The sequence below is a fragment of the Chrysochloris asiatica genome, unplaced genomic scaffold (genome assembly GCF_000296735.1).
Source record: "Chrysochloris asiatica unplaced genomic scaffold, ChrAsi1.0 scaffold00061, whole genome shotgun sequence".
NCBI classification, from domain to species: domain Eukaryota; kingdom Metazoa; phylum Chordata; class Mammalia; order Afrosoricida; family Chrysochloridae; genus Chrysochloris; species Chrysochloris asiatica.
This window is the reverse complement of record NW_006408579.1, coordinates 742423-756260: the sequence shown is the minus strand read 5'-3', so window position 1 is coordinate 756260 and position 13838 is coordinate 742423. Positions and strand designations below refer to the sequence as shown.

Sequence of the window (13838 nt, the reverse complement as noted above, 5' to 3'; positions counted from 1 at the left end):
CCATCTTGTTTGTTCCTCTTTTCTTCTCTTTTCTTTTTGTAGTGTATTTGCTTAACTTGGTATCAGGGTTATTCTTGTTTTCATAGAATCAATTAGGGAGAGTTCTTCCTAATTCTGAAATAATTTGAGTAGCTTTGTCATCAATTCTTCTCTGAATGTTTGGTAGAATTATCCAGTAAATTCATGTGGAGCAGGACTTTTGTTTGTTGGTAGGGTTTAAAATTTGTTGTGAATTATGTGATAGTTTACATGGGAGAACATTAGCTTTACATTCATCCTCTCTTATATCATTTCATTGTCATGGTTACAATCCCCTCCATCCATCATCACCAACCAAAGAGTATACCCTGCAAGGCTGCCCCCAGGCATCAGCACACAGGCCGTCTCCTTCTCTGGGGGTTACAGATTTTTTTAATGACATCTTTAATTTCTCCTTTTGTTATTGTTCTTTTCAGATATTTTACCTCTATTCAAGAAATTTGTCCATTTCTTCTTGGTTTCAAATTTTCTGTAGTAGAATTTTTCATAACATTATCCTTTTTATCACAGTTGGTTTCACTGTAATGTTACCCATTTAATTCCCTATTTTGATTATTTGTATTTTCTTAGTTTTTCCTTTTGTCATTTTGCCAGTGGTGTGCCAATTTTATGGATTCTCTCAAATAACCAACCAGTCGCTGGAGAATGATGTCATGCTGGGTAAGATGGAGGGTCAGAGAAAAAGAGGAAGACCCCCAACAAGATGGATCAGCCAGGTGATATCACTGATGGTATCAAATGTGACAGCGGTAGTGAGATTGGCCCAGGATCAGACATTGTTTCATTCTGCTGTGCATGGGGTCGCTATGAGTCGGTTCTGACTCGATGGCACCTGACAACAACAACTTGTTGATTATTTCTGTTATTTTTCTGTTTCATTTATATCTCCTATCATCTTTATTGTTTCCTTTCTTCTGGTAATGGTGGTCTGCTTTTACTGTTCATTTTCTATTTCTTCAAGTTGTCAGGTTAAGTGACTGATTTGGCCCTTTTTTTTCCCTTTATTTATTTTTTTTCTTTATTGATATGTGTATTTATTACTGTACATGTTCCTCTGCACTGCTTTTGTTGTGTTCCACAGATTTTGGTATGTTGTGTTTTCATTCTCATTTGAGTCTGATTTTTTTTTAAATTTCATTTTTAATTTGTTCTATATCCTAATAACTTTAAAATAAGGTGTTATTCAGTTTTCATGTGTTTAATTTTCCTTTCCTTGTTATTTGTTATTGGTTTCTAGTACAGTGTTCTGGTCAAAGAAGATGCTTTGTATTGCTTTAACACTTTTAAAATTTATTGAAGTTTACATTGTGACTTAAAATGTGGTCTGTTCTGGGGAATGACCCATGTGTATTGGAGAAGAATGTGCACCGTGGGCTGTTGGATATGTGTTCTGTGTATGTATGAGATCTCATTGGTTGATTTTATTATGCAGCTCTCTGTTTTTGTTGAGTTTCTTTCTAGTTGCTTGGTCCATCATTGAAGCTGTGCGTTAACATCTCCCACCTATTATTGTAGAACTATTTGGGGTAGCCAATGTCCACGTTGCCCATCCCTGTCTACCCTGTGTATCGAGGTGGTGGGAATGATCCTCGCTGTAAAGATTTGTTCCCTCTTTTGAGTATCCATAGGTTTAGGTCGAGTTCATCAAATTGTATCAGATTACTCTTTTTTTTCCTCTTTTTCGTCTTCTAGTTGAGCTCTGATCATCCAGCCACTGAAGCCAGCATCCTTTGATTTTTAACCTACTTATATCATTGTTTCTAAAGTGTATCTCTTTTTTATAAGTAGACAAAATATAATGAATGGGTCATGTTTGTTTTGTTTTGTATTCATTCTCTCACTCTTTGTCTCTTGACTGGTGAATTTAACCATTTGCATTCAGTGTATTACAGATAAGTGTGAATCTAGTGCTGTGACTGATTTTGTTGTGCTTTTTTTGTGGTATTGTTTCTTTGTTCTGTTCTGTGTTGAGTTCTTTTTGTACATGTATTTTATTTTTTGTATCCTTTGTTTATTTGTGTATTTGTTTACTTGAGTTTTTGATTTTCATTTTATTTTAGTGAGTAGTAAATTTATTCATTTTCTTTGTGGCTACTCTGAAATTTACCTTTATATCCCTAAGATTTCAATTCTGTTGTATTTTGATATCAACTTGACTTCTCTGTATGGAAGTTCTGTAGCTTAACCATTTATTTTCCCCTTTAGTTTTGTAGTTGTTATAATGTACAGGTTAACATCTCTGTTTCCCTTTTGTCATTCACATAACTTTATTTTACTTAAGCGGATCATTTCTGTTTGCTCTCTTTTGGTCACTGTTTCGAACCTCAAGCTTCCAAGGTTGTTATCTGTTTCACTTGGTTTCTCAGATCATAGCTTAAGGGGATGACATAGTGTGTCTGACTAAGCCATCTTGAGCCCTGGATAATTTTCATTATCTTTTAATGATTAGGGAAGCCTGATTAGGTCAAACTACAGAGAGTATCAGTGTTGGGATAAGAAGACTGTGGTAAATTCCTAGATTTCATAGTTACTCTGGATATGGTACAGGTTACCAGAACTCATCAGAAAGTCCTTTGTGGAGATGAAGGCAAAAGAGAGTGGTGGATCTCTGGCCTTTTAAGTTTTCATTGTGTTGTTTGCATGACAAACATCTGAATAAAAAGTTCAATAATCTATCACCTATATAATAATATAAAAGTAAAATAATATATCACCTCTCTGTGAATTCTGAAATTCATGTTTCATAAGATTCATAACACAGATATTAATAGAGCAGTATCATTGATATCACACAAGTAAATTTTTTTCTGAAGATAATTAAAAAATGGGTGCAGCAGTACATCAACAGGTAAATTCCAGATATTCAATTTGGATTCAGAAAATGGTGTGGAATGAGGAATGTTATTACTGATATCAGATGAATCTTGGTTGAAAACTTTAGAGAATACTAAAGAGATATTTGTTTGCCTGGTTTTTATTGACTATGCAAAGGCATTTGACTATATGTTATTGTTGTTGTTAAGTGCTGTCGAATTGATTCCAACACATAGCGACCCTGCATAGGGTTTCTGAGGCTATACATCTTTACGGAAGCAGAAAGCTTCATCTTTCTCCCACTGAACTGCTGGTAGTTTCAAACTGCTGACCTTGAGATTAGCAGCCCAATTCGTAACCCGTACTCTACTAGAGCTCCTACTTGACTATATAGATTATAACAAATTATGGATAACATCATGAGGAATAGGAATTCCGGAACACTTATTTGTGCTCATGTGATGCCTGTACAAATACCAAACAGAAGTTGTTTAAATAGAACATTGGGATATGCTGCATGGTTTTAAATCAGGAAGTTGTGTGTTGAGACTGTATCCTTTCACTATACATATTCAGTCTGTATGTTGAGCAAATAATTGAGAAACTAGACTGTATGAAGAGGAATGATACATCAGGATTGGAGGAAAAATCATTAACAACCTTGATAAACAGATGACACAACCTTGCTTGCTGAAAGTGAAGAGGACTTGAAGGCACTTACTAATAAAGATCAAAGCCTACAACCTTCAGTATGGATTACACTTCAATAAAAAGAAAACAAAAATCCTTGGAAATGGACCAGTAAGCAGCATGATAAACAGAGAAAAATACTGAAGTTGTCAAGGATTTCATTTACTTATTAGATCCATAATCAATACCCATGGAAGCAGCAGTGAAGAACTCAAATGATATATTGCATTGGGTAAATCTACTGGCAAGGACCTCTTTTAAAGTGTTGAAAAGCGAAGAGGACTAAGGTGTGCCTGACTCAGTCACCTCATATGAATGTGAAAGTTGGACAGTGAATAAGGAAGACTTAAGAATTGATGCTTTTGAATTGACATGTTAGTGAAGAATACTAAATATACCATGGATCCCCAGAAAAATGAGCAAATCTGTGTTGGAAGAAGTATAGCCCAAATGTTCCTTAGACTTTGTTTTATATACTTTGGACATGTTATCGGGTAGGTTCAGTTAATGAAGAAGAACCTCATGCTTGGTAAAGTTAGAGGATCAGTGAAAAAGGAAGACCCTCATTAAGATGAACTATCACAGCGGTTGTAACATTGGAGTCAAACATAGCAAAAATCGTAAGGGTGGCGTAGGGCCAGTCAGTATTTTGTTATATTGAACATAAGGGTACTATGAGTTAGGCCCCACTTGAAGGCAACAACAAGTTTTATTTAAATCTAGTATTGTCTAAAAAATAGACAGTGTAGTTAGTGACTTAGCAGTCAAATAGAGCTGAATTTGAACCCCAGTTTTGACACCCGTTGTCAGTCCTGGGCAAGACAAAAAAAAAACAAAAAACCCTACAGCCTCAGTTTCTCTTTGTAAAATGAAAATAGATTCTGTATTTTGCTTTATTTTTTTCAGAAATAGAAATAATATATGAAGTGTATAGCATCATATTGCCTGACCCAAATTGTTATTAAGTGCCATCAAGTCAGTTCTGATTCACAGCGACCCTGTATAGGGTTTCCAAGGAGCAGCTAGTGGATTTGACCAATCGACCTTTCTCTACAACACCATACCATGACTAATAGGAATACTAAAAAGGACCTGTATGAAGCACTTGTTTAACAGTTATCACTGGAGTTCTGGTGTGGTGCTATGGGATAAAGCACTGGACCGCAAGGTCAGTTTGAAGCATAGGTTGGTGGTTCAAACTCACCAGCTGCTCCTTGGAAACTCTATACAGGGTCACTATGAGTTGGAACTGACTCAGTGGCACTAAACAACCACAACAACATCATTGGGGTCCTGGTGTGGTGCTGTAGAATAAGCACTGGATTGCAAACTGCAATTAGTAGTTTTAGCCTACCACCTTCTCCTTGGAAACCCTACATTGGGTCGCTTTGTGTCAGAACCAACTTGATGCCACTTCACAACAGTTTTATCATTGGGATTGCAGTGTTTCCATAGTATGAGCACTGGACTGTGAGCCACAAGGTCAGTGGATCGAGCCCACTAGCCTCTCTGTGAGAGAAAGATGAGGTTTCTGTTCCTACAAAGATTTACAAACCTTAGAAGTCCTATCCAGGGTTGCTGTGAGTCAGAACCGACTTGAAAGCATATAACAACAACAAATAACAATTGTTATCGTTACTGCTTTTAATGATTTACTATTAGTTGTCTTATACCCTCTACTGTGATTAAAGGAGTTCTGGTGTAGTGCTGTGGGTTAATGCACTGGACTGCAAAGTCAGTTTGATCCACAAGGTTGGCAGTTCAAGCTCACCAACTACTCTTTGGAAACACTATGCAGAGCCATTGTGGGTCAGAACCGACTCGACAGCACTCAACAACAATAACTATGATTAAATGTTAACAGTAGCTAATTTTATTATTTATATTATTATAATTGCATGAGTGTAAGAAAAATATAAAACATTTAATTTAGATATTTTAATTTTAATTTTTTTTCTTTCAGAATTACTTACTGTCATCTACCTTTCCAGAGTAAATGGCTCTATGTTGGAACAGAAAGAGGAAATACACATATTGTAAATATTGAATCTTTCATTCTTTCTGGATATGTTATCATGTGGAACAAAGCAATTGAACTGTAAGTTTGAACTTCACTGTCACTTTTTTGGCTTAAATATTTCATATGGTTCTGTATTATTTTTATTGACTTATAGTTACTTTAAATATCTATAGCTAATTTATGGTTAATTTTATTGAAAAGGGTACTTAAAATAATTTAAAAACTTAAAGCTTTTAAAAATAAGTAATACAGTATTAACAAATATTAATTTCTGGCTTATCAAATACTGTGAATAATTAAGGCTTGCATAAAGAAAATTTGAAGGTAAAATAATAAGTCTCATTCTACAAATTATGCATGTAAATAATCTCATTGTTTTGTAGTCAGTCTTAGTATATCCACTTCCAGTAGGACTGGCAAATGAATTGTGACCCTATTTAGTTTGATGCAGAAATAACCTTGATCAGTGATTGCATCTGTTTTGTAATGCTGGTACATGTTTTTTCTTTTGCCTCATTTTGATAATGTTCTAGGTTCAAAGGAAAAACGATACTTTTCATGTTGTGATAGTTACAGCTATTTGAGTATGTTGATAATAGCAATAACTACTTTGACTTTGGCACTGATATTTATGTTTCTGCACATAGAAAATGTAAAACCCTCAAAGTGTGAGACTTCAAGCTAACTATTGTAGTACATACATAACTAATTTTCCTGGTCTGTTAATCAGAAAATCAATTTTCCTTAAAAAGTTTTAATATTCTGTACATACTAGGTTCTTAATTAGATATATTTTATTTGAGGATGGCTTTTTCTCTCTCTTATAATCTAAGTTTGCATCATGGTTCTCTAAAATTCTGATTAAAAAATCCTAATTCCATGAAGCTTGACTCTGGTCTTTATAATAAATCTACTATTCTCTACATCCAATATTTCAATATGTATATACAAGTACGTTGTTGCTAAGTGCCATCAAGTCTATCTGTACTCTAAGTGACCCTGTATAAGGTTTCCGAGGAGAAGCTGGTGGATTTGAACTGCCATCTTGCGATTTGAATCAACCTTGTGGTCCAGTGCTTATCCTGTAGGGCCACACCACTTGTTAAACATAATTGTTACTAGTTATATTTTTGCCATAATATTCCTTTTGCATTTTGTTCTTAAGTGTTTTCTTAATGGTAATTATTACTTCCTCATTAAGAACTGTTCCAGGCCCACTACTCTATTTATTGTCTTTTTCTTACTTTTTTCCATACTCATCTTATTTGGCTGCTTTTCCACACAGTGGCTTTATTGAAGCACTAGTAATATAATTTCATGTCACTATTAATTTACTTGGAGTTCTGATGTGGCTCTGTGTGTTAATGCCCTGGACTGAAAGGTTGGCTTGAACCCGAAGGTCTGTGTTTCAAGGTCACTAGCTGCTGCTTAGAAACCCTACATAGGGTCGCTGTGAGTTGGAACCTACTCACTGGCACTTAACAACAACAACATTAACTTACTTATAATTTTCATTTATGTTTCAAGATAACTGATAAAAGTTATTTGTTATCATTTGTTCTAATATTCTGTATGTGGATTTAAAAATTATACAAAATAAATTACCTTTTTAGCAATTTGTGAATAGCTTTTCCACTATAAACTTATTCTTATAAAAGCAATAAGTTTACTAGAAATAGTGCTTTTTTCATAATACTATTTTAGAATTTTGATACAAACATTAGAACCAATTGAATTATGGAAGTTTTAAGCAAATGCAGTATTACTACAAATAATGATAGATGTATCACTTCTGTTTCGTTGAATACTGCTAAAGTAGTTTATAAGTTCATTATCTTAAAATAGATCACACATTTTGCCACTCTTGTAATATTATTTCTATTAATTTGCGTAACAAATCCTCTTCATAAAACAAATTAGTGCTACCTAAATGATTGATAGTGTAGTGGTTACGAATTGGGCAGCTAATCTCATGATCAGCAGTTCGAAACTACCAGCTGGTCCACGAGAGAAAGATGAGACTTTCTGCTCCTGTAAAGATTACAGCCTAGGAAACCCTGTGCAGGGTTGCTATGAGTTGGAACCGACTAAACGGCACATAACAACAACAGCAACAACATATGATTGATGTAAATACAAATCTAGTCAATATGATTTCAGAATTAATAATATAATAGTTTAAATGTATTTTATAAAGCACAGTTTTAGGAAAAATGAAAATAGTAAAATAAAGTGTCCTTTATTTTTCATAGTATGAGCTCCTATGTTGCATTTACCATCATACTAGCATGTACTGTTTTCTATATAAATTGTTTGCTTTGTAGAGTTATATATGCCTATAAAAATGTCCTTGAAATATTCTCAAGAAATTACTGGTGATGTTGGTGGTTATATGCTGTGGAGTCAGTTCTGACTCAGAGTGACCCTGCATAGGGTGTCCAAGGCTATAAATCTTTATGGGAGCAGAAAGCCTCATCTTTCTTCCACAGAATGGCTGGTAGTTTTGAACTGCTGACCTTGAGTTTAGCAGCCTGACCCGTAACCACTACACTACCAGAGCTCCTTAATTATTAGTAGTCATAATATCATTATCCCCTTATCTGTTGGTTTATTTATATAAGATTTCTAAAAATAGATTCATGGAACTCCATTGTGGTAGATAAAATTTAAATGCCAAATTTCTATCTTAACGAACTGTCCTTTAGTTGGTTGATATACTAGAGATACATGCATGCCAAATTTTGTTATTATGTGTTCAATGTATGGAATAATGATAAAATATATGTTTAATTAGAGTCATTTCATAAGAAAATAAATTTTAACAATACATATTCTAAGTATGCCAAATGTAAGAATTGTGTCTAACTAAAAATACGAGATTATTTTAATTTAAAATCCTTACTTGAATTACTGCTTATTGGATTTTTTTTCTATTTTTCAGTTTTTTCTATTTAATTAATTCCCCTAATTTGAATTACAGGTAACTCCTAAAATTGGGAGTACTTTGTGTTTGCACAAAATATATACTAGTTATTTGGAGCCCAGAATATGGTTTGCTTAGAAACAGTAATGTTTGCAGAAGATATCATAAAGTGGTAGTATGGAACTAAGCTGCTTTAAAAAAATATTTTTTTGGGAAAATATATGAGTTTTCTAAGTTAGGCTGTTTATGTAGGGCAGCCTTGGCATTAAAAAAAAAAAAAAAAAAAGCCAACTTTCCCCCCCTATATAGGATTAAAATTTCAGCATGAATTTAGAAGTTAATAAATTCAAGTCTTAGATTTATTAAGCTGCTAACTGCAAGGTTGGAATCCTAGTGTGACGCTGTAGGTTAATGTGCCGGACTGCAAGGTTGTTTGAACCACAACGTCAGTGGTTCAAGCTCACCAGCTGCTCCTTGGAAACTTTATACAGGGTCTCTGTGGGTCGGAACCAACTTGATGGTACACAGTAACAACAACAACTGCAAGGTTGGTGGTTTAAAACCCTCAGCTGCTCCATGGGAGAAAGATAAGGCTGTGGTAGATAAAATTTAAATGCCAAATTTCTATGCCATAAAGTTTTAGTCTCAGAAACCCTATATTGAGTCATTATGAGTCAGAATTGACTCAGTGGCAGTAGGTTTGGTATATGCTAGATACTAGATACTAGAAACAACTAAAAGCTGGAAAGATATAGCTTCCATCCTCTCAAAGGCTCAAATTTACTGATGGTGAGAGTAAATAAAAGGCAACTACAATATAGTGGAACTATAATGTAGCAATTCCATAAGAAGAACACCTAATAGAGACTTGAGGGCTCAGAGAAGTATCTGTGAGGAAAGTTAACATCTACACATGTCTGTGAAAGATGAGTTCAGGTTAGGTAAGTGAAGGGTAGGGGAAAGAGAGTACGAATGTCTAGGCAAAGGGAACAGAGTATACAAAACTAGGATGTGAGAGAATATGCCCAGATATTTTAAGTAGTTTGCTTAGTTTGCATGGTTAGGCAGAAGAGAATGCAAGAGATAAATTTGGGAATTTAATCAGGGTATATAATATTAAAGCTAATTGGAGAATTGTAGATTTTATCTAAAGGCAGTATTGTTGTTAATGCTGTTGAGTCAGTTATAACTCATAGTGACCATGTATAGTGTTTCCAAGGACCGGATAGGCCATTTGAATCACTGACCTTGCAATTCAAGCCAATCTTGTGGTCTAGTTACACAAGTGCCACACCAGGACTCCCTTCCATGCTGCACTTAGGGCACTACTATAATTTGACAAGTTCTATGCTTAAAACCTTTCAAACTATAGTAACTCCCTAAGGGCAGTAGGGAACTATTGTATTTTGAAAGGTTTTAAGCAGAAAATGTATTCATTAGATGTGTATTTTAGGAAGACTATCCTGAATGCCGGTCTGGAGAAATGATTGAAGAGAGAAAAGACTGTATATATTGGTAAAAATTAGGCTGATGATTATAAGGATGTTGACATATTTAAAAGATATTTAGACGATAGAAGAGACAAGACTTGGATATTGTTAGAGGAGGTAAAAAATTGGTGAGACCTAAGTGTTTCACTTGATCAGCTATGTAGATAACAGTGCAAACTAGTGAAAGAGAGTGCAGGAGATTGTGTAGTTAAGAGTAAAATACTGAGTTACTTTCAGCTAGGTTGAGTTTCATGTGTTTATGAGATACTCAAATTGAGTTGGTATGGGAGAATGGTATAGAGTGGGATATGTAGATCTGAAGGTAATGAAAGAGAGCAAAATGTACATCGTTGTTGAAACCATGAAGATAAATGATATTGTGCCTGGAGTATGTAGATAAGAAGTAGCAAAAGTAGGATCAGTTTTGACTCACAGATATGTTTTGTTGCAGTATCAGAGTATTTAAGTATGTTTTAATTATTAGTCTTCAGCATTTAAAAAATTGATACAAAATTTACATTTCCAGATTTTCATAAAAGAAATTCATTCTATGGCCATTCTAGTCTAACATTCTCCCATAGCATTAATCATCTGGAGTTGAAGGTGGATCATGTACAGCCACAGTGCCTATTCAGTTTATTTTACTAATTACATGGTTTCTGTGGTCTCTGAAATTTATAACTCTATATAATGTATGAGAATAGAGGGCAATTTATGACAGAAAACTAAGGACCACCAATACTTAAGGTATTGGAAGAGAAAAAAAAAAATCTACAAAAGAAGCTATCAAGAAATCATTGTTATGGGACGGATTCTGCCCTTCATGCCAGGGAGGCAGACTCCTACCAGCCTAGCAGCTGTGGCCTACCTTCTCTCCTCTTCATCCCCACCAACCTCATGCTCCAGTTCCTGCTTGGATTTGCTTTTCGCAAAATCATTGGAATGTATCTGGCTCAGAACTATGACATACCAAACTTGGCCAGAAAGCTAGAAGAACCAACGCTACAATCCTCTGGGCTAGAGTCTGAGTTGCTTTAAAGCAGGGATGGGGGCAACATCTGGCCCACAGGCCATATGGTGTTGTTGTGAAATGCTGTTGAGTCAGTTCTGACCCATAGCAAACCTGTATAGGGTTTCCGAGGAGTAGCTGGTGAGATTGAACCACCAACCTTGTAGTTCAAATAGCTTTTCAGTCTGGTGCATTAACTCACAGAACCACACCAGGACTCCACAGGCCGTATAAGACCCGTGAAATCATTTGGTCTGACCCTGCCAAGGCAACTGCAGGCAGGGCTCTAAATTCAATAAATGTAGGTGTTTTTTTCATAGAAGAAAAATATAAAGTAGATTATAATAATAATGTAAATTCTGAGGGACAAGCAAGGAATGTCCATTATGGGATTGACAGAAAGCATGCGAGTACATGACAGGACAGAAACATATGCTTCTCTCAGCTGCCCTTAACAGACTGGGAGTGTACATATTTGAAAGTGTTAACACGCTGGTGAAACTATGACGATCAGTGATGATGAGACAAAATGTGATGAGATGATTCCTCGTGATGTTGATGACCTTGCCTCTGATGATTGATGATGATGTAGTCAACTTCTTTTTGCTGTTATTGACACAGACTGTAACTCCAATACTGTCTTTATCTACACATCCATGATCAACAATCCTCGAAAAAGCTGAATTTCAGATGAAAATGAAGGAAATTACAGTACACAGAAAAGACCTCAAGAGTCAATGATACAAACATTGGATGTGTTCCAAATCTTAAAGGCAGAATAAGAACAGTGGTCAAAGCTAAATAATCATATTACTGGTGACATACACATTGTGGATAGTTATTAAAACTTAAGTGGTGTGACATCCTACAAATAGAGACTACAAAGAAAAGAAAAGTTGGTGCACAGTGTCAGTCTTTCCAAGAGAAATAGACAAATGATTATTTTTTTGGTTGGAGTCAAAGGCAAACCTATGTGCTTAGTTTGTGGCAATGTGTTAGAAGAATGAAAAAAGCCAATCTGGAGTGCCATTACAGCTCAAAACATGCTAACCTCCATGAATTAGGAGGCCAAATGCAACTGGATAAAATCAGTGTTCTTCAATGGAGTTTGGAATCACAACAAACCGCTTTCACTAGGCCTCGTTCTGACAGAGATAACATTATTTAGATGAGTTATGTAGTGAAACAACTAATTGGAAAGAAGCACAGTCCTCATGTAGAAGGAGAGTTTGTGAAAGAGCGCATGGTGGCTGCTGCAGAATTGTTAGCACCAAAGTAAACTAGTTTCGCAGTTTTAGTCTCGGAGAACCATCTCAGATTGTATATCTCATTTAACACAAGATGTTGAAAAAACATTGACGGATTCTGCAGGAGATTTTCAGTTTTTATCTCTGGCTTGTGACAAGATAACAGACATAATAAATACTGCCCAACTGGCCACTTTCGTTCATGGTATAACTGCACAATTTGAGGCACGAGAGGAGCTACTGTCACTGGAAGCTGTGAATAGCACTCCAAGAGGTGAGGACTGGTTTGAGACACTTGTTTTATCAGTGAAAAAACTTGAGCTAACATTTGAAAAGTTAAGTGGCCTTATTACAGATGGTACTCCAGCCATAGTTAACTTGCAAAAAGGGTTAATTGAATTTGTCAAGAAAGAACTGAACCATTTGAGTCTTGATACAAATGATGTAATTATAGGCAACTGCATCATACACCAAGAAAGTCTCTGTGCACAGTCATTGGGCCTCAACAATGTCATATCAACAGTAGTGTTGTGCATAAATTTTGCCCAAAGCAGAGGGTTTAACAGCCTCCAGTTTAAGGAATTACTGAATAATCTTGACTATGAGTACAGTGATCTTGATGACCTCTAAAGTGCTGTGGCTGAGTAGAGGGAACATGTTCATGAGGTTTTTAAGAATTGTGGAATGAAATCATGCAGTTCATGGAGATGAAGGGAAAACCTGTTAGGGAACTCAGTGATAGCAAATGGCTGTGTGATCTATCATTCATGGTGGACATTACCAAGTACCTCTTAGAGCTGAACGTCAAGCTGCAGGGCCCCAACCAGCTTGTCAGCTCCTTGCTTTCAAACATAAAGTCATTTGAAGCTTAATTAAAGCTGTAGAAAGTACAACTCAAAAGACATAACATGCTACATTTCCCCACTTTGGAAGGTCAAAAGCCTTCTACAATACTTGAATATGCTGGTGAGTGTGCGAAATGAATTGAGGCATTTAATGAAAGATTCAAGGACATGAAAAGTAAAAAATGGAATCTAACATCCTTGCTACATTGTTAAACGTGGAACCAGGTGATGTGCCTGATAACCTACAACACGAAATCATTCAGTTGCAAAGTAGTGATGAGCTGAAAGCCAGGTAACAATAAGCTCTTACTGCTGGAGTTCTATAAATGTTACATAAGCAGTGATGAATTTCCTACTTTAAGGAGACATGCATTGATATATGCATCTGTGTTAAGAACAACTTTTTGCTTCAATCAATTCTTTTCAAAACGTAACATTGCCAAAAGTTGACTGAACTCCAGACTAACCAACACAAACCTGGAAAACCAGTTGCCAGTAGCAACAACATCAATACCAACCCACATTACAGGATTCATTGAAGAGAAACAGTTCTAGCCATCACATTAGGGATGAGTTAATTAAATGTGTCCACCACTCATCTGTGAGTTTGTCGTATTGTAGTGGCTTGTGAATTGCTGTGATTCTGGAAGCTATGCCACAGGTATTTTAAATACCAGCAAGGTCACCCATGGTGGACAGGTTTCAGATGAGCTTCTAGATGAAGACAGACTGATAAAAACACTCAACAAAATAGGAATTGA

At 35.7% G+C, this 13838-nt stretch overlaps 1 protein-coding gene across 2 annotated transcripts in view; it reads left to right on the top strand.

The window, feature by feature from the left end:
* STXBP5L (syntaxin binding protein 5-like) overlaps positions 1 to 13838 on the top strand; it is a 526662-nt gene that overhangs the window by 196192 nt on the left and 316632 nt on the right. For both annotated transcript variants that reach the window (XM_006864137.1, XM_006864138.1), the window contains exon 5: positions 5507 to 5641. In XM_006864137.1, coding sequence (XP_006864199.1) covers positions 5507 to 5641 — 135 coding nt within the window. The remainder of the gene's footprint in view (positions 1 to 5506; positions 5642 to 13838) is intronic.